Source organism: Harmonia axyridis, chromosome 7 (genome assembly GCF_914767665.1).
Source record: "Harmonia axyridis chromosome 7, icHarAxyr1.1, whole genome shotgun sequence".
In the NCBI taxonomy this organism is placed as follows: Eukaryota; Metazoa; Arthropoda; class Insecta; order Coleoptera; family Coccinellidae; genus Harmonia; species Harmonia axyridis.
The window spans coordinates 20,083,807-20,105,224 of record NC_059507.1 but is presented as its reverse complement, the minus strand read 5'-3'; the positions used below and the strand labels follow the sequence as shown (position 1 = coordinate 20,105,224).

Below are 21,418 nucleotides of genomic sequence, written 5' to 3'. Positions count from 1 at the left end.
AGAACTGAATTGAATTGATTATATGACTCATGTTTTGATGAACCGATAGAATCCGTGAATTTCCCATAGTTACGTCCTATTGATAAGTGGATATACCCTTGACGACGTGGTATAATCGTTTTGGTGTTTCGCCTCCTGCCATATTGGGATCATTTCCATAGTTACATTCTTGGACGTTCGCCAAGAAAATTAAAGTCAAGCTCAGTGAAATGTCATTGAATTATCACAACACAGTACGTGTGACCTTAATCTTTCAAATGATTCGCATATATTGAAAGTACACTCTCCGAAAAATAACCCCTCTGGAGTTCATATATCCTCTTCTTGAATGCTTTTTCTATATTTGTCCAATTATAGGGCTATCATTACAAGTCAATTTGTAGACTCCGGATTAAATTTCTTTATTAGTTCAATATTACATTCGATAAAAATATTAATGGTTCTAAAAGATATTGTACAGGGTGTCACAAATTCGATGCTCACTGAAAGCATCTCGTGAACTGTAAGAATTAGAGGAAAAAACTTCCAGATTGTTGAATATCTATCGATATTTTTCAAAAGATTTATATAATTTGATATAAATCGGGTTCACTCAATTTGGAATGAAGTTCGGTATACGTTATTCTTAATTCATTTATCACTCACTTGAACGGTTACAACCAAAATGCACATCTGCACATATCACATATTGGCCACTATCGTTGCTATAGATACAATATGTAACACAGATCATAGATATCAATTAACGTTATACATGTAGAAGAGTGTTGGTGTTTTTCAAATGGGAGACCTTGTATATGATTCCACCTATGCAATACACAAAAATTAATTAAATCAAGGAATAAATGAGAATTACTTATATGTTAGGTGTTCTATCCAAAAATAAAGTCGAAGAACCCAATATCTTTGAAACAATGAAACGGATCATATTTTTGCAAAGCCTATAACGAATAAGCCATTTGAAAAAGAACAACTCTCACCTATATCTTCAAAACGGTAATTGATTAGAATGATCTGTTATGAGTATCATAAACCATAAAAATTTTCAGAAACTTACTTTAACTGGACAACGAATCAAGATATCTATGATCTGCTTTCTGATGATTAATTTATTATTTCAAAGAACTAGATCGGGAGTCCTTGAAGTTCTCGAGATCGATATATTATAGTTCTCGAGGTCGAGATCTTATAGTTCGCAAGATGCTTCCAGAGAGCTTCGAAATTGAGACATTGTGTACAACTAATCTGTACTTAACAGGAAAATGGTTTACATTCACATTGGAAAAGCGAGAGAATCATTCGAGAAGAGGATATAATACATTATTTTCCATGTGGAGAATGTTGAAATTAATGTTCATAATTATTATGAACATTAATTTCAATATTCTCCACATGGAAAATAATATATTGAAGTACTCTCAGAATCCCTGTGATTGTGAATAAATAGACCCAATTATCAAAATAATCTTTTGAGTGAACGAACAGATGTGAACTTATCTCCGTTATTGAATATTTTCAAATAGTTTGGAAATCTCAAGCGGCAAAGGTCTAAATGTACCTGTTTATTAGTTTTTATATTTTTTCGGCCAATGTTCCAATTTTTTTTATCTTAATAATTTGCTCAACAAGCTTTGTTCAGTATCATCAGAAATGAAAATTAACCTGAAGAAGCCGAAGTGTTGGCGAAACAATTATTGTTAAAATTGAAATATTTGAGGAAATTATTTTGTTTTACTTTATTCAATGATGGATTTTCATCAAGTTAGGTCCAAATCCGTTAAACATGAAATTGTAAGCATTAAGTTATCTGATGTCGGAATGTCTCTTTCGGAAGTCGATTTTTTTAGTTTTGAGTGATATAATTTCGGTAAATCGTAAACTTTCATTATTATTGATCTTCAAAAAACTACAAATATATTCAAACGCAAATATTTCAGTGTGAACACAATTATTTGGCGAATGTCAGAATTGATACAACCATAAATGAACTATTTGAATGTCGTCAAATATTCCCAAACATTTTCTTCTCCCCTCCTAAAAAAAATCCAATACAGAACAATGACGAAATTGCAACAGTCAATCCCAAATCGTAGACCCTATACAAGCCAACAAATTCATAAACCCCAATATCTGACCCTCGTAAAATATTTACGGAGCAAAATAAATCAAAGAGACCGTGAAAATTTATATAAGGCCTTTCCTTATATTCGTATCCTATCAAGATATAGGAAATTCGATTTTATCATGATACAATGTGGATGCGCGATTTTACGATTTATCAGAGCTACAATTTTGGCTCAATACATTTCGATGCAGTTAAAGATATAATGAGGCGAGTTTATTATGAAATTAAAGAAGTGAAACTGATGGTATCATAGTCAAGTTACGATAATATAAAATTTCATTAGAATGTTTCCATAGCCTTCTTCACGATGTATGGATTTTTTTTTCGATAATAAAAAAAAATTATATTTCATTAGTATTGTTCATCAACACATTAATTAGAAGTGTTGATGAACAAGTAGTTTGAGAGCACCCGAAAAAAATAAATATGAGAGTCTTATAGTGAGTAAAATGAATATTCTTTTTACTCAATGTAGGTAATTGTGTTTATACTATTATTATTAAATTCATAATGTTCTGGATTTGGGCATAATATTAACATTAGAACTCGAAAATATTTATTTTTCTTACTCTTACACAACCTCATCACGAAATTAAAAACAAGAAATTATAAATAACATTTCAAATATTCGATCAACTCGGAATTTACTCGATGAAAATTCAGTTTGAATCGAAATTGAAAGACAGTTTTTCTATTTCCACTTTTCAATTCAATAAATTACAATTTCATTCTTCAACAGAGATTTCTATGAACAATGAATAAATGCCAATTAACCAAAATCTAATGAATATATACACTGGCGAGCAGAAAAAAAAAACGGGTCACTTGATCATTACGGTTCAAATACCTTTCTTACTTAAAATTTTTACGACAATGATAAAATTCCGGAAATTGCATGAAAATGAGAATTTCCCAAAGAAAAACTTTTATTCGATTCGTATAAAAATAATAAACACCAATCTTCAAACGATACCTGTCAAAATTTGACAAAAGCCCGACCATTAGTTATGTGAGATATTGCGTTGTGAGTGTAGCTACTTCTGTTATTTGAAAAAAGTTAAAAAAAAAATTTCGTGTGTTGATAAAATATTGCTTTCTCAAGGGAAAAAATACAGTTGAAGCAAAATCTTGGCTTGATGAAGAGTTTCCGGTGTCTACAGAAGGAAAATCAATCATGATTGGTTAGATGGTAAGTTAAAACGTGGTGAAATGAGCACGGAAAATGACTAACGCAGTGGACGCCCAAAAGAGGCTGCCCCGAAGAAAAAATCGAAAAAGTTCACAAAATAATTTTGAGTGACCGTAAAGTGAAGTTGATCGGATAGCAGACATTGTGAAGATATCATCTGAACGTGTACATCAGATCATTCACGAATATTACGTGAGAAAGCTGTGTGCAAAATTGATGCCTCTCGATCTCATAATCGATCAAAAGCAACAATGTGTTAATGATTCTGAGCAGTCTCTGTGCCTGTTTAAGTGCAATAAACGTGAATTTTTTTTGTCAATATTTGACAATGGATGAAACATGGCTCCATCATTTTACTTCGGAGTCCAATTGACAGTCAGTTGAGTGGACTGCACACGATGAACCGAATCCAATGCGAGGAAATACACAACAGTCCGCGGGAAGGGTTATGGCATGAGTGTTCTGGGATGCGCAAGGTATAACATTCATTGATTAACTTCAAAAAGTTCAGCGATTATTATATAGCGTTATTGGATCGTTTAAAGGATGAAATCGTTAAAAACGGCCCCATTTGAAGAAAAAAAAGATGCTGTTTCATCAAGACAATGCGCCGTGTCACAAATCTTTGCATGAATTGGGCTTGGAATTGCTTCTGCATCCACCGTTTTCGCCAGATCTGGCCCCCAGCGAGTTTATCTGTTCTCAGACCTCAAAAGAATGCTTGCTGGAAAGAAATTTAGCGCCAATGAAGAAGTAATTGGGTAATTAAGTCCTATTTCGAAACGAAAGACAAAAATTGTATCGAAAAATTGGAAGATCGCTATAATTACTGTATCGCCCTCGAAAGCATATGTGTTGAATAATGAAATTGAATGTTGCCAAAAAAATGTGTTTCACTATGGTAGACCGGGGACTTTTCAATTGGCCTGTAAGGCATCGGCGTATGTTTCTCCTGGAAGTCTATAAACGCATCTACGACAATCAGCAGCACCTCAAGAGCTGAATCTGGGTTCATCAGAAAAAAATACCTGGGTCGATTGAGATTCTAACCAGTTTATATGATCTCGTGCAAATCGAAAACGATCAATTCGATGCTCTCTAAAAAGTTTTAGACCTGTCGCAGGTCCAGGTGCTCCTTTAAAATTTGTACAATTATCGCAATGAATTGTGTCTAGTTTGTCTTATCTAGCCGACATTCGCAAAATAGCCACGATCGCTGTATCCAGGTTTAAAGTGTTGGAAATTTCCAAATGAATCCAGTTGAGCTTGTTAAGCTCCATTTTCTTCCGATTTTCACCATGCCCGTATTTACAAAAAGGTTGCTGAAAGTAAGGTTAACTCCTCTCATTTGAACATTGTGCCAGTTAACACAATGGATTTGGCATCGCTGTAGAGTTTAATGTTGTATTAGTTGAATGAAGATTTGATCAGTCTTTCTTAGGTTCGCTACGGTCTATTCTGCAGTTATTGCATTTGCTTAAAACCAACTTTACCGCTGCTATTCCATTGAGGATCCAAAATCTTTATCTCAATCCATGTCTTTTCGACTCCTCAATGTCGAAATATTTCATGAAAGTGAACCAACAGTTTTGTATATGGATGCTTCGCAGATAGAATGAGCGGTTGCTTAGTGTCTTTGTCCAAATTTTGGAAAAGTTTGTCCTATCTCCCAATTCTAGAGAATCATTCTTCATCTCGAGAGAAAGTGAATCGAGTTTGTTTCCTTTCCTCAGCTCTTTTCTTTTCTCGATGTGACGAATTTCTTCATTGAAACATCTGTATTGTGACTAATCCAAATTCTTTTAGCATCTCTCAACTCTCTAACTCTTAAATCCCCTTGCATTCTTCATCTTCAAATTACTGATGAATCTCAAACATCAACTACTCTTTTTATATATGTTAAAACGTTTTCATATCTCTTGACTAGGAGGCATACTGCACATGACATATATTCTCTTTTCATTTCATACGTTTAACCATATACGTTTTGAAATTCTACTTACCGAAAATAATAGTTATGGCTTAACATTCCTCGAATTTCCAGAAACAAATACATATAGTAAAATATTATTCAACGGCCTAGTGGTCCTTGTGGAAGTTAATAACACTCTCAAATATCTTACTGTAGACCATTTATTGCTGGAATTCCCAGAATCCATTGTTGATAACATATTTACCCCATATTTACCTATATATAAGTGATAATTTCATTTTGAAATTTTCAGTTATAAAATACTGTGAAGCGAAACAATTGTAAATTACAGAATGAAAAAATGGAAATAGGATAACTGTCATCTACATTCGAAATAAGATTGTGTCGAAAGTATTACGTCATTCTTCGTTTTCATGCCATGTCGCTTTGTATGTTAGTAGGGTAATTGTGATAACGCTTTGAAGATTCATGCGAAATTTCGGGAAGTTCATGAATACGGAATTGAACAAACGCGTAAAATCTCCACGTCAGTGAGGTATTCCGTGGAAAATAAAAAAGAATTCTACAAATATCGAACCTGTATATGAAATCGCCAATTTATTCACACTTCCAGCAAACAAACGAAAGATTGATAAGGCATATTCACCGGTTTTCCATTGTGTTCTCACAAAGAAAAGCGGAGGAGTGATCGTAAATTGAAAATAAAAAAATATAAGAAGCCGAAGAGAAATTCTGGACCGGAACTTTATTTTGTTTTACGACGTATGAGCCAGATTCGTTTTCGGCTCAAGAGACCAATAATTCCGACGTATCCTGTGAAAAAATTGACTCTATACTCAAGATTGTTGATAGATGCATACGGAAGAGAGATCGAGGAAGAGGTACAATGCAGCTTCCGGTTTTATTAGCAGTTTGGAGGTCTTGAGCAGTAAGGGACTCGGGGTAATTACTTTCAGCGTGATGGATTTCCCAGCAGGATATAAGGCGTTTATTTTTGAATCCCAGTACAGTTAGAAATCAAAAGCTCGTTTGTGAAAGCCATTCTGTCAGTGCATGAATGGAATGCAGAAACTATGGATAAATTCTCAGTTACTTATGTATGATATTTTGATCACGAACAGTCGAGGAGGTCTCAGAAGAATCTACCAGGTTTTTATCGAAGAAAAATGGTAAAATTATTCACACAAGTAGAATACAAATAAAACGAGCACGAACGGCGAAAAAATATGGTTTCGGAAACCGTCTGACCTTTCACTGTTGGTAAATAATTAACATTGCCTAATTTGGAGGTAGGACACAGTAACAAAGCCTACATTGAACACAACCCTAAACTAGTTTAAGAACTGAGCTTCTGAAAGGCTCTGTAAAACCTAGGAAAGTTATAAATGAATATCACAAACAAAAGTGCAAGATTCAAAGTTTCAAACCTCGGAACTATCATATATTATATGATAGTTCCAGGCCTAACCAGTAAAAAGACATTTTTCTTCTTGAAAATTTTACTTTATTCCTAAACATAGCCACCTTAAAGAGTGAAGCATGTAAGGGAGGGTGGCGCAACTGAGACACATTAAGGTTTAACCAGGTATAACTTTAGACTTATTCAATACACAAAATTAACAAAATAATAATTCTTAGGTGAGAATTTCAAATGCCTTACTTGCCCCATATCGTGGGGCAAGTGTCCTTCTACCCTTCGTTCATCGAGGCGCTATATATTAATACACAATCAGGTGAATCACAATCATTTTTCATGAAAAAAATCCCAATTTGTTTCGTTATATTGTGTTTTTTCTTCATACGATATTTTTGGTGGTTTTCCGGTAAAATTTTTTTTGTCCTCAGAGTTTGTTCTCTTTTCCTCTTTTTTATTCAAAGAACTTGGTCCAGCATTCTCAAAGTCCTTATGACTGCTTTGGTTCTCGCTATTTTTACTTTTTCTTTGAGTTTGTCTTTATAGGATGAATATTTCATTATTTTAGTACTCGAGACTCACTTGCCCCAATGTGTTTTACGAAGTGAAATTGATGTTTTGCAAAGTACGCTTATGTTTGGCAACGTTCTGAATATAAAGCCTAAGTACATGAGTTTGATGTTATATGATGTACTCGCTCTGCTCGCCGAAGGGGCTCCGCCCCTTGGACCCCGTCACTATGCCGGTAGATCCTTCACTGGGTATCCCTCTAAAAAATAAAAGATTTTTTTCGGAAACCTTGTATCGTTAGCTGATTTCAGACGATTCACTCGGTATACTATGCTGATTCTAGGGTGGAATTCTGTATGATTTTTTTTCCTAGAACATACCGTTTGGCCCTTGTTCACATGAAAATATTTTATGCAAATAACTTTCCATGACGACAAATCAAGGGCGGTCCTAGCCTTAAATTTTGAGGGGGTTCGCCGTTATGGGCTTCGAGTATTTCTATGGGACCAAATCCCAGATTATACCGATATCAAGCCTTACCTCTCAAAAATATTTATATTTAGATATTCATATGAATATTTACAACTTTGCGTCCGCCGTTTTGCAATAGATGGCTGTAACGGTAAGTGGTAGTAGAATAGTTATTTATAATACAAGTGCAGAAGGCATTGATATTCTTTCACGAGTTCAATGAACGAGTGGTAGAATGAGCCTTCTGTACGAGTATTATATATTATTTTCTCTAATTCATTGCATTCTTATTGAAATTAATGAAATATTTCCATAAATATCATTTAGTGATGTTTGGCTTGAAAAATGTTGGTTGGCAGAACTGATTTCTTTAAGGCAAATTGATGAATTGGCGGATAAAGCCGTGGCGGAAAGTTCGGAGTACCAACATATAATAATGAAATATAACCATGAAAACTGTGCTTTTCTGATATATTCTCGCACGATTTTGTTCCACAAGATGTGGAAGAATGAACGGAGTAACCACAGAATTAGAGAAATAAATATACATATAGTAGATGTCATACAATAAGTTCAGGTATTTGTGAACATAACGCCATTGACATGTTAGTCGATTTGTGTCTGCATCATAAAATTATTCACGACTAACCATGTTAGCTTACGAGCCAAATTCTCGTCATTTGCGGGAGGTTTCAATTTTCTACTAAAATATGAAAAAATCCGCGGCTGAGGTTCATCGAATGCTTTCAAATACCTATAGTGAGAACGATATTGGTGGAAGAACGTACCAACGATATTGTTTATGTCTAGGTTTAGTCATTTTCTGGTACATCTGTAAAATGGCTTGTTCCGTTTGATTAAATAAATAAAGAAATAGATGAGTGGTTTCAACGCTTCAAGAATGGTGATTTTGATGTCGAAGACCAGCATCGCGGTGGAAGAGAGAACTTTTTTGAAGATGCAGAATTGGAGGCAATAATTGATCAAGATTCATGTCAAACGCAACAATAATTGTAGGATCAATAGGAGTGACACTAAAAGCCATTTCAAAACGCCTGAAAGTCATAGGAATGACTCAGAAACAAGGAAATTGGGTGCGGTACGAGTTGAAGCCGCGAGGTGTTTGAACGACGTTTATTTACTTGTGAACAGCTGCTTGCAAGACAAAGACGGAAGGGGTTTTTGCATCGGATTGGGACTGGAGACGAAAAATGGGTTCATTACGATAATCCCAAGCGCATGAAATCATGAGGATATCCTGACAATGCTTCCACATCGACGGCCAAACCGAATATTCACGGTTCTAAGGTCATGCTCAGTATTTGGTGGGACCAGCTCGGCGTAGTGTATTATGACTGAAAGAATCACAGGCGATCGTTATCGAACGCAATTAATGCGTTTGTACCGAGCATTGAAAGACAAACCGCCGCAATACAACGAGAGAGAAGATGAATTGATTTTACTGCATGACAATGCTCGACCCCATGTTGCGAAAGTAATCAAGATATACTTGGAAACGTTAAAATGGGAATTCCTACCCCACAACCCTACCCGACGTATTCTCCAGACGTTGCTCCCACGGACTATCACTTGTTTCAATCAATAGCACACGGCCTGGCTGACCAACACTTCCGATCTTATGAAGAAGTAAAAACTTGGATCGATTCGTGGATCGCTTCAAAAGATAACCAGTTTTTTCAATTCGTACGCTGTCCGAAAGATGGGAGAAAGTAGTGACCAGCGATGGGCAATACTTTGAATTATAAATGTATAACCAGTTTTTTACAATAGAGCCTCGAATTTCGCAAAAAAAGTTTTACCCTTATGTATTTGTTGTATTATAATACCATTATTTACTTATCAGGGTTTTAACCATTCAGGTAGAAATTTAAAAAATATTAGATTGTTTAATATGAAAAAAGGAGGCAATTGGCAACTACATCACAAAATCTAATTTGGTCTTTAAAACTTTGAACCCTTTGAAAACCTTGTAATCACAGCGTCCTCGTCAACATCAATGTCCCTATGAATGTTCAGGATGACAAAATACTCCATAAAAATGGAAGCAAACTACTGAATCTTATTATTATCCTCTATGATAGAAAAACTTTATTCAAATCAACAGAATTTTCTCACACCAAAATATCACAGCGATATATATCGATATTTTACTCTTACATATTCCGATACATTTCGATTGTGTCAGAAAATATCGATACAATATATAGATATCGATAGTTTTCTGACCTTTGCCCATCCCTAGTGTGGATTTGCCGAACGCAGTCATAACCATAAACAAAGATTTCTCTATGATCATAATTGTCAGTCACACGCATGTCTTAAAATTTTGTTGAAATATAAATCGTATATTGTATTCTTTAATAATGAATAAAAAATAACCGATATCAAACAAATTCTCAGATCTCATTTTTCCAGAAATGGCAATTTCTTTCTTTGAAGAATTTGGGAGAAATGAATAATCAAAATGTGAGCGTCTGTCTTTCAAGAAAGTTATTCATGCTTATAGGTTGGTAAAAATTTTTTAGAGAATATTGAATAATAATATAATCCCAACATTAAGATTTTAAATTAGCACATTTCTTCTTTATAGAGACATGTATGATGCATAAGTCCAAATTTAATTGATGATTGGGTGGGAAAAATTGACAAAAAAAGTTTATGTTTGTTAGTTAAGTTGTAATCCTTTTTATGGTCCTTTTTTTTTGTTTATTTAATAGTTACAATAGACAATTATTAGCATATTTTTCTCTGAATTTCAACTTTGAAAGAAAATTTGTCGTTTTATGTCTTGCCGATGAAAATATTGATATTCTTGTAAGTCAATTCAAAATGAATAATAGATATATTTTAAGGGCTATCATTCCATTGGATATTTACTTGTGGGCCCTAAAATGAAGTTACATTTATTCAATTGACTCATTAATAGAAATACTACCTGAAATAAAGAAATTGCATTCAATGTTTATTTTCAGTTTTGACAAATATTGAATTTACATAATCGTTCGATAAGATCTATGAAGAGACCTACAGTGAGATTTTTGTTTTAGGAATATTCAGTATAGCTGTAATAAACAAACTGAAAAGAGGCAGAATGAATAATAGATCTACCTTTCGGATACCCATATCTGAGAAATCAGGTTATAAGAAGTCCCTCATTTCCAAGGTTTATCAATACATTTTTCAGTTGAGCAGCAAATTATTCTTCTATTCCATATTTTGTGAAGAAATATAATATAATTGCAACAATTTGAAGGACCTATTGGAAATTCCTGACGAACTAAGGAGTTTTTTAGTATCTGAAGATTGTATTGATGCTATGTTATAGAACGAGACTTGTGGCTCTGGGTTTTACTCAGAAGTGAATTAAACAGGGCAATTTATGTCCTATATAGTAAATAAAATTTTGATAGATAAAAGTTTCAAAAGATCAACAATTGATCATAGTATTTACATAAATCAAAAAATAACTGGCTTACTATTGTTGCATTGTACATGGATGACTTTTTTGTTTTAACTAATGTTAATTCTGAATGAATTTTCTGATAGAAAATTTTATGATAAAGAAATTAGGGGAAGCTAAAAAATGATTAGGGATGAATATTACTAGAAATTATGGAAAAGGTAGTAAAGCTATCGATTATATTCTTCAAATATGTATTGCAATAATTCAACATGTCTGATTGTGAACATGTGAAAACTAAATTGAATTTTGATTCAACAAAAGAGAGTTGTAATGATGAACCATATAAGAAATTAATAGGTTTATTAATATCTTCAGCAATATTAACTAGTCCTGATATAGCATACTCTGTTAATTTCTTGAGTCAATTTAATAATGATCTCATTGTTGAACACTGGAAAAGTGCAAAACTCATTTCAAGATACAAAGATCATTGTTCAATTTTTACTTCAGTCAAAAGGAACTGAGTATTTGAAATCTGTACTAAAATTGTATCGGCCAATACTATTGACCCATATGGGTCAATAACTACATTGACTTGATTTTTTCAAATGTTAACTTTGGATCTGAATCAATGAATAATTTAATTCTTACCAAAATGAAAAGCAATGAATAAATCAGTAGGATAGCATTTTTGAAATGGCCATATAGCACCTATTCCTATAACGATTAAAAGATTGGAAACTTTAGTGAACAAATAGGTAGGTATCAACATTTTTATACAAATTTGATCATTCATTCATGACATGGAAATTTTCAATAAATAGTTGCTTTTTAAAGTATTTTATACCTTCATTGAATTGCTGGAAAATTGATACCAATTTCGAAAGTGACTGCCATGTTAAATTCTTCATATACTGAATGATCCTTCAAAATTTATTTCTGTCGTAACATTTTGACTAGTATTTCAACTGATATATTCCATACGTCATTGAAATCAATATCTTCAAAGTACTATTCGAAAGACTTATAATGGAATTTAGAAAAATATGTCTTTCTCAATTTCATAGTCATATATGATATGATGCATAAGTCCAAATTTAATTAATTCACATCTAAAGTGAATGTTATTTTTAGAAATATTCAGTATAGCTATAATAAACCAACTAAAAAGAGACATAATGAATAGACTTGCCTTTCAAATACCCATGGCCTATGTTACCTCATAAGCAATTACCTACAATATCTTATCTTGGTGAAACCTTTTTGAGAAATCAGGTGATAAGTTTGAGAGTCTCTAATTTCCAAGGCTTATTAATACATGTTTCAGTTGAGCGGAATATAATATAACAGGGTATATATAGTTGAAATTATTAGTATGAAAGATTTGACTTATTCATTATAAATTCAACAGCACTGCACTCAAATTCTTCAAAAACGGAGTGGTCACTTATATTTTTGCACTCCTCTGTCGTAAAAGTGTATATTTTAGATATTCAAAAAACTCATGGAAACTTTTGACTGTTATCTGACTAACTTGGCTCTTTTTTTCCAGTAATAAAGCCAATTGTGAATTATCTATAAGGAGTCTTTCTATCTGTTTAATACTGTTTCATAGTAGCATAACTTTTACTCCAATCCAAGACTGAATTGATGAATGAAGCTTCTGTTCTCTTTGGTAGTTCCATCTTCTGTCGCAATAAATTCAAATTCTCACGAAAGGAAATGTAGTTTTATAGATTGTGGAAAATAAACGAAAAATTCCTGAAATAAAGTAACATTCATCCAATTAATTCCAAATAATACAAACCCTTCAAACAAACCTGAATTGAGGAAAATGCATTCGATGATATAAATGTTCATTTCCAAATTTTGACAAATATCTATCGAATTTTTGATTCGCCGAAGACTTTGCATTTTATCTGTCGGCATTTATTTAAATATTGAATAACAATTTTGGAAATTGCAAACTTTTTCAAGAACTTTCATATATCGAAATGGAATATTTATTATTAACATGACACTGACAGCCAAATTGTCCACAGATACCACAGAAATATGGGACTTGAAATGTCAAAATGATCCGAAACACCCCGTATACTCGAAAACCGCGGGGAGAATCGAAGGTTTGGGATTTTTCCCGGGATCTCCAGACGATTTTGAGGGGGGTCTTATTCTTGTCATTTTTGCTCTAGATGGTCCCGTTTGGGCTGTGATTTTACGTTTAAAGTTTGACGTATATGTGCAAGCGGTTTTATATATACTTAGATTCTATGAAATATTAAGAATTTCCCTATAAATTATAAAAAATCCTTGTTTAATTCACCTGAAATATAACAAGACAAAAGTTGTATCACGATAAATCTCCATATCTACCTAAGTTTCACTATTTTTCATAAAGTTTTCAATTGACACCACAAGATAATTGATTCATTCATGAACTGTTTTCATTTTTGCCGGATATATTGCCAGTCAAGGAAGATATTGCGAAAGACGCACTTGCCCCATATGGTTCACTAGCCACATCTCAATTGAAATGTATGATTTTTTCAAAAACTCCGAATTGCACTCCGAGATATTGCATTGAATTCAAAAATACAGAGAACTTCTTCCAGAGGCTGCGTATTTTGAACTGTGTAAAAATAAATTCTTCGAAATATTCACTTCTTTTAAGTACCATAAATTCAATATCTGGTATTTCTCAAAGAATTTAAATAGACGGCTTGTTTTTTACCATACTGGTACGGTTTGAGTTTCATTCATGCCTATTTCGTACCTATTCTGATGAGGTATGGTAGTTTTCACCATTTCTAGAATTATATATACCTATAGCTTAAAAATAAGTTTCAATTAGGTGTCATTAATACAGACAAGTACTGCGTATTTTGAACTATGCATAAATCAAATTCGTCCAAATATTCACTTCCTCCATAGCAATGGACTAAACATCTGGTATCTCTCAAAAAAATCCTAAAAGAACAGAAACGCTGTTGGATTTACCAATTGTATATAAGAGATTTTCATACAGGCTAAACTCCAGCTTTGATTATGAAAGAGATGAATCATTGTGTTCCTATGATCTGTTCGATAGCAATATTCCCAACCTTTTTCACATATTTTTTTATGAATTAACGAATTCTTTATTAACCTTAAGTGAAAATCTCAAATGCACCTATAGAATTAACAACCACTTCAATTGAAAACATGTTTTGTACGTTCAATTGAATTTGAATTTAAAATTGCAATAGATAGGAATATCGAACAATTCTCCCTTCAATTCTACATTACAAATAGAATTTCATGTGAGTACCGAAAAGCTGAAAACTGAATTCTTCGGAACACAATTGAATTTTGCATAATGATAAAGAATTTCTGAAAATTTCAGCAAAAAATTCAAGTATACATATACTTGGAATATTTTGGTTATTTTTGTAAGGGTTTCATTTGTTGTTGCCAAGGGCAAATATTCACACTATGTGTAGTACTCAAAATCCATTGAACGTACAGCCACTGAACTTTCGTCTATTGAAGTTTTGTCTTAACATTATTATATTCCACTTTTAATTAACCACCTATTCGACTAGATCCGTCTATTCTCTATCGTCGAATTATTTGACTTTTTTATCGTATGTTACGTCCGAATACCTCCCTCGTATTCATGGGCGGCCGCAGAAATTTTTATCAGGGGGGGCAAAATGAAAATTATTGAAAAACGATAAAGCGTCCATGATTGTCATTGAAAACCAGAAAATTGTTGAGAATCCATTACTTTCCTTCTTTCCATGTCCTTTGGATTGAGAAAGTAATATTGAGGGTGTTGAGCTGAAAAATGGGGCAATCTAAATCTCCCTGCGGGCGCCCATGCTTGTATTACATATCGTACTTTCAAAAGTCTCAAGTACTTTTTTCTCCACGCACCCTGCATCAATAAAACTGCGTGGTCCATCGTGCTAGGTCTGATGGCGTATTTTATCGTAACGTCAGTAGCGTATCATTCAATTGGTTTGGGTCAGAAATTCTGATCCCATATTTTGATACTAATGTTTTAATGTAGTTTGAAAAAGGCTTTATAAAAAATGTATTTCAACCTCGAGACGAAATTTCATTTCTTGATCTTGTTCACGTGCTGGGGGATCACTGCTATATAACATCTGATTTTTGTTTCAAGTTTCATGTGCATGTTTTTTTTATATTCGATATTCATATTCCAAGATGTAAATTCAACATTTCAGTGGAGATAAAATATTTTTTTCCCGGATCGATTTCAAAGGATTTTTATTGAAAATAATGAACCAATAGTACCTACCTGTTTGACATAAGTCAAATTACTAAGATTGAGGAAGTGACTTACTTCACATATATGTATACATGATGGCGCTATTGGTAATCATTAACTCAAAAATCACGGCTCACTTCATGAAATTGCATTAGTTTACTCTCGCTACACTGAAGTGATAGTCCAGAACCATATTCTGCAATCGAGCTTGTTTGTTCTGATGTTGTTTAGGGTGACTTACATCCTTCTCTAAGCGATTGCTTCATCTTGACAAGTAGTGAAAATATTTACATTCTACCAATGAAAACATGGTATCCATTGAATTTCACCGACATAATGGAAGCCGTGTATGAAGATTCTAACAACGGGTTTCATTATCTACCAATCAGGCCATGAATTTTGCGAACATTAGCCGCAACTTCAGAATTCTAATTTACCCATGCTGCCCACAGTAAGATAATTGGGGTCAAGAGCCAAGATGCTCTTCCCCTGTTCAGGGGAAATTCAAACTGTTGATTCCATTAGGCGAAAGATAAACTAATAAGCCAGATGGGTATGAATTACTGAACAAACGATATCAACTTTATCTTCGGACTGAATTTCGTTGGATCAGCATTGTCAAGGTAAGCAGTCTGAGTTCGGACTTGTGTTTGTTTAGCTGGACGCAGAGGGTTTTCCAATAGGAATAATTCAATTTGCAATGGCTGTAATTTCAGCACTATAAATAATTTTTTTACATTCCTTATGTTATTTCTGTTAAGAAAGAACCATTCAATTATTGAAAGATACACGCTTCAACAACGTTAAGCATTATTTGAATGTGTTATCAAAATTGGTGATCATTTCCGAATACTGAGAAAAATTTGAGAATGCATTGAATTGCTTTAAATGCTACAAAAGTACAGATTCGTATCTTGGTACCCCTTTTAAATTTATTTAAGAATAGTAGTCGATTAACTGAATAATATCAATATCCTCCATGAATTCTTCAGAAATTTCTCTCAGTATTAACCAGTGGCGACGCCAGCTTTTCGAAAACACAAATCACAAAAGTATTGTCAGAAAGTAATACACAGTGTTGCCATGATACAACCATTGTATTGGAGAGCACGGGGCAAACTTGATTTCGATCATTATCCTGAGGAAATATCATATCATCCGATCGAACTAAAGTAAAGAAATTCGTTCCAAAATAGTGAGACAAATGTGCGTGCAAAATTTGTTAGGATCATTGAAAGCAATATCTTTTTAATTTCGATATCTGAAAATATATCAATCAGATTTTACTTAAATTTTGTATCGGATGACCCAGTGAACCAAAGAATATTATTCGGAGAACGAACTGTTTTGTTTCAATTTCTTCGGTTATTTGGTGAGAAGCATTTTTCGTTTCCTCAACAAACTTGTTCCAAAAAAAATGATGGATGACATTGTATATCACGTAATTTTATATTTTTGTGGCAATTCACTTGGTAGGTTTTTTTGTTCAGAAGAGGGAATTAAGTTTTAGGGTCATTCGTAATTCCGTAGAAAATTACATGTACCCATATGAGAATTTGAACAAGCGCATGAAAGTCATTGACTTTACTTCAGTGCTTTTTTTTTAATTTTCTTAGTCCTTTGGATGCCACATGAACGGGATTTTGCAATGGTGTAATTGTATTTGCCCAACTATTATTTATTAGAACTCATGCAGATTTGGAAGTTCTTCCTACTTATGCTAATTGAATTGTTTTCACTACTCAATTTGGTAAGTTCATTCGAATTGTTTTTAGCAAAATTTGCAATAGATAGAAATATCGAACAATTCTTCCTTCAATTCTACATTATAAATAGAATTGCATGTGAGTACCGAAAAGTTGAAAATCTTAATTCTTCGGAACACAATTGAATTTTGCATAATGATAACGAAGTTCTGAAAATTTCAGCAAAAAACTCCAGAGTTAATGAAAATTTGTGTTAAATTTTTTTGTGATTCATTTTTTGAAGTGTATAGGTATGATAATGAATTTCGATGAGTAATCTCTGCATATTTCGTGTTTTATTGACCAAATCCCTGTATTTTTCTGACAAGGTCTTGAACTCAGCGTTTATACAGAGAGGGCCATTGAAAACGAAACAGCGGCTCTGTAAGTCGGCAGAACCGAGTTATATAAAAACGCTCGGACACGTCAACAACATTTTCGAGGGGGACATCGTTCGCGATGAAATTCACCCGAAATACATTTCATCCCTCGGAGCTGCGACCGCCACCCCTAAATTTTTAAATGGCACCATATAGCAAGTGATACCTCATTTGAAAGGTAGTTTCCTTCTCAATATCAAACAACAAAAATAAATTAATTCTATCTGATCGTTTTCGAGATATAGGAACTTGAAGTTGGGAAATAACTTTTTATTCACTCATTCGTTACCATGAAGAGCACTTGAAATTTCAACAAGTTTTTAGATAGAATGTTTCCTGGAAGTTGGATTGGAAGAAGAGGCGCTATAGGGTGGCCAGCCAGATCTCCAGATTTAACCCCACTCGACTTTTTCCTGTGGGGTCACTTGAAAAACAAAATCTATGCAACCGAACCATAATCACTGAAAGATTTACGACGTAGAATTAATGAAGAATGCCGTCGAATAACGCCGGAAATGCTACGAAATGTGAGGTCTCATTTTGAAAAGAACTTATACTATTGCATGGAAATGGGTGGTAAACAGTTAGATCATTTAATTCCTTGACAATGATAATTATTTTTAAACAGTTGCAATGTTAGATCTTATTTTTATTGATTGAGTGAATAAAAAGTTATTTCCCAACTTCAAGTTCCTATATCTCGAAAACGAATCGATAGAATTAATTTATTTTTGTTGTTTGATATTAAGAAGGAAACTACCTTTCAAATGAGGTATCACTTGCCATATGGTGCCATTTAAAAATTTAGGGGTGGCGGTCACAGCTCCGAGGGATGAAATGTATTTCGGGTAAATTTCATCGCGAACGATGTCCCCCTCGAAAATGTTGTTGACGTGTCCGAGCGTTTTTATATAACTCGGTTCCGCCGACTTACAGAGCCGCTGTTTCGTTTTCAATGGCCCTCTCTGTATAGTTTATTATTTATTTATGGTATTCTATTTTGAGAATGTTAGTAAGGTATAAAATTAAAACACATATTTTAGTTTGTATAAAACTCCTTATATTCGAAAATAACGTCAACATATATAAACATTTATACAAATAATAATAATTTCACTATTAAGCCTCAATTTACATTGTCGATAATTTTCCTCTAATACATTTTTTAAAGCAATGTCCAATACAAAATGTAGCTTTTGAGAAGCAATTGTCAACTATTTCTCCTTCAACATACACAAAGCTTAGCACATCTCAATACCAAAAACGTCTCATAGATTTGGTCGAAAAAAATTGGAAGAATAAATTCCTATTCCAAAAATAGCAGGAATGTTGATAAAATGATATTTAGCTTTGTACTGAATTGATATTCGAATATTTTGAGTATTGGGATATGCAGAACTGTGTCTGGAAGAATTTAATTTCTAAAAGTATAAATCAATGGAATAGAGCAAGATCCCAGGGCAGCAAGTCATTACTTATTGTCCGATTGAAGTATTAAGCTTTAAAGTGAATTAGTTTGAGCCGTGAGCCAATTTGGAGATAACAGGTGTTTGAGGTAAGTACACGGTTACATTGCTAAATCGACAATTGATTATCAATATTGCCAGAAATATTTCGTGGGAAATGTTTTCTCTCAACGATTTAAAGTTTGCTGAAAATGATGTAAGGTTATTTCATTGTGGTGACTATCATGATTTCAGTTCAGTTTTGGATTCATTATGAATCTCATAGTATAATCGGGTTCTCGTGAAATTTGAAGCATATGGCAGGAAAAACGGCTCCTTGTATCTGACTGATGCCTCTAAATCAGCCCATGGCTCAAACTAGTATGTTATGTTAATCAGAAGATAATAAGTAACGTATGACCCGCCCGTTGATCTTGAAATGAAAGAAAATGGTATATTGATCACGAAAATTGCCTGGCGATATAGGGTAACACTGTATGTTCGAGAATTATCCCGCTGGAAACTCAATCTAGATTGCAACATGAAAACATGTCTAAAATATTCTTATTGATACAGGCATATCTTCGGTTGCAACATCAAAGGAAAATTCAGTCAAGAACATATTTATATCTGTTGCAAAATATGATATGTCTTATTTTCTTCATTATTTATCGTAGCACTATCAGTCTGCCAATTCACTAAATGTCTTTTCGAATTCCAATACACTGCTGTCATTAGTGTTGCTTCCAGCTGTTTGCCTTATAATACACGTCTTTGTACATACTGGGGCACTGTTTTCCCAGCTGAAACAAGGAAAAAACATGATCAGTAAAATAAAGAAAAATCAATTTCATGTTCAGTTTGGAGATTACTTCGTAGAAATCGATAGAAACTTTATTTGATGCGCAATTAAAATTTTGAAACCTTATCCAATCCAAATGGGAATTTTCAGCTGATTTTTTTAAATCCTCATATTTTATCAATTCAAGCAAACTTGGCAATGAAATGTTTCAGTTGGAGCAAACCATTTTTTGAATCGAAGGGTAAATAGCTCAAGTCGAAAATTGAACTGGAGGCAGGGCTAGATACAGAAGAGGGGCATCCCTTAAGCGATAATGCTTGTTGAAAAATGGAAAAAGACTTCCTACTGTAAAACTTTCATGTGAATTCGATATTGTGCAATCCTTCTTTGAAGAAATGCTGGAACCCCCCCCTGACTGTCACTAACTTTTGTTTACATACTTCGAATCTGGGAACTATAAAGTACAAGCTAAGCGCTACTTGCAATCACAGAAAATCAACTCTAATTTCCTCATAGTACTCTTGACCACAAAATTAAATGAACACACGTTACAAGCTCAAAAGAAGAAAGGTGAGACTTTATAGAGCCATGCGTGCAATTATGACTTACGCCATAGAAACCCGGGAGGAAACAGAGAGAACCATACAGAAACTCAAAACGGTAGAAATGAATATTTCGAGGAGAATTTCAGGGGTTACATTGAGAGATAGAGAGACCAGCAAATCAATAAGAGAGAGGTTAGGTAAATGAGATATTATCGAGTAAAGTAGGCAAAGGAGGCAAATAGAGAGACCAAGTTGATAGAATAGCATCAGAGAGAATTGCATGCATCAGCAAACATGAATGACCCAATGGAAGAAAAAAACCTGGACGACCACCGAAGAGATGAGGACAAAGTTGGTTCTCCTCATCAAGGACTAATAAACAGGGAGAATTCCCTAGCTAAAGGAAGAAGAAAAAGATATGTGACAATGGATGAAACATGAATTAATCATTACACTCTTGAGTCAAAGAGGGCGTCAGCTGAGTGGTAATCACTGGATGAAAGCCGTACAAAACGACCAAAATCTTAAACATCATCTAGGAAGGTTTAGGCGTTCGTATTTTGAGACATGCATGTTATATTGTTCCTTGATTAACTTCACAAATATAAAACATAAAACCATCAACAACCTGAATGCTGAATGTATTGGATCGATTGAATGCAGAAAAAATACTCTTCCACTTAGACAATACTAGTTGTCACAAATCGATGAAAACCATGGTCAAATTGCTCTTCCAACTGCTTGGCCGCTTTTTCTCAAGATCTCGTCCCCAATAATTACTGGCTTTTTGCATAGTTCAAAAAAATGCTCCAGGAAGAACAATTTGGCTCTAATGAAGAAGAAATCTATGGTCCTATTACACGCAACTCAAGAGAATGATAGCTCTAAAAGAGACAGCATTTCAAAGGATACACAGTAAAGAATATATTGGAATTTCTTTCTAATACCGCTTCAGATGAGCAATATAAGTTTGTTCTTATTATAGGTAAATTGTGATAGTCAATTAAAAATATATTATTCACTGAGTGGATAAACGTCATCTCATCTCTGCTGTTATATGTGGAATAATAATGTCGTTTTTAACCGAAAAAATGGGATAGAAAATTTTAACGGTATTTTTATAACAAACTTGAATATTTTAAGAAAACGACTTGATGTGAAT

General features: G+C 33.6%; 1 protein-coding gene across 1 annotated transcript in view; it reads right to left on the bottom strand.

The window, feature by feature from the left end:
* Positions 1–18,510: 18,510 nt before the first annotated feature.
* LOC123684980 (carbonic anhydrase-related protein 10) overlaps positions 18,511–21,418 on the bottom strand; it is a 348,197-nt gene continuing 345,289 nt past the window's right edge. Inside the window, exon 10 of the mRNA XM_045624525.1 lies at positions 18,511–19,712. Coding sequence (XP_045480481.1) covers positions 19,644–19,712 — 69 coding nt within the window. The 3' untranslated portion in view covers positions 18,511–19,643. The remainder of the gene's footprint in view (positions 19,713–21,418) is intronic.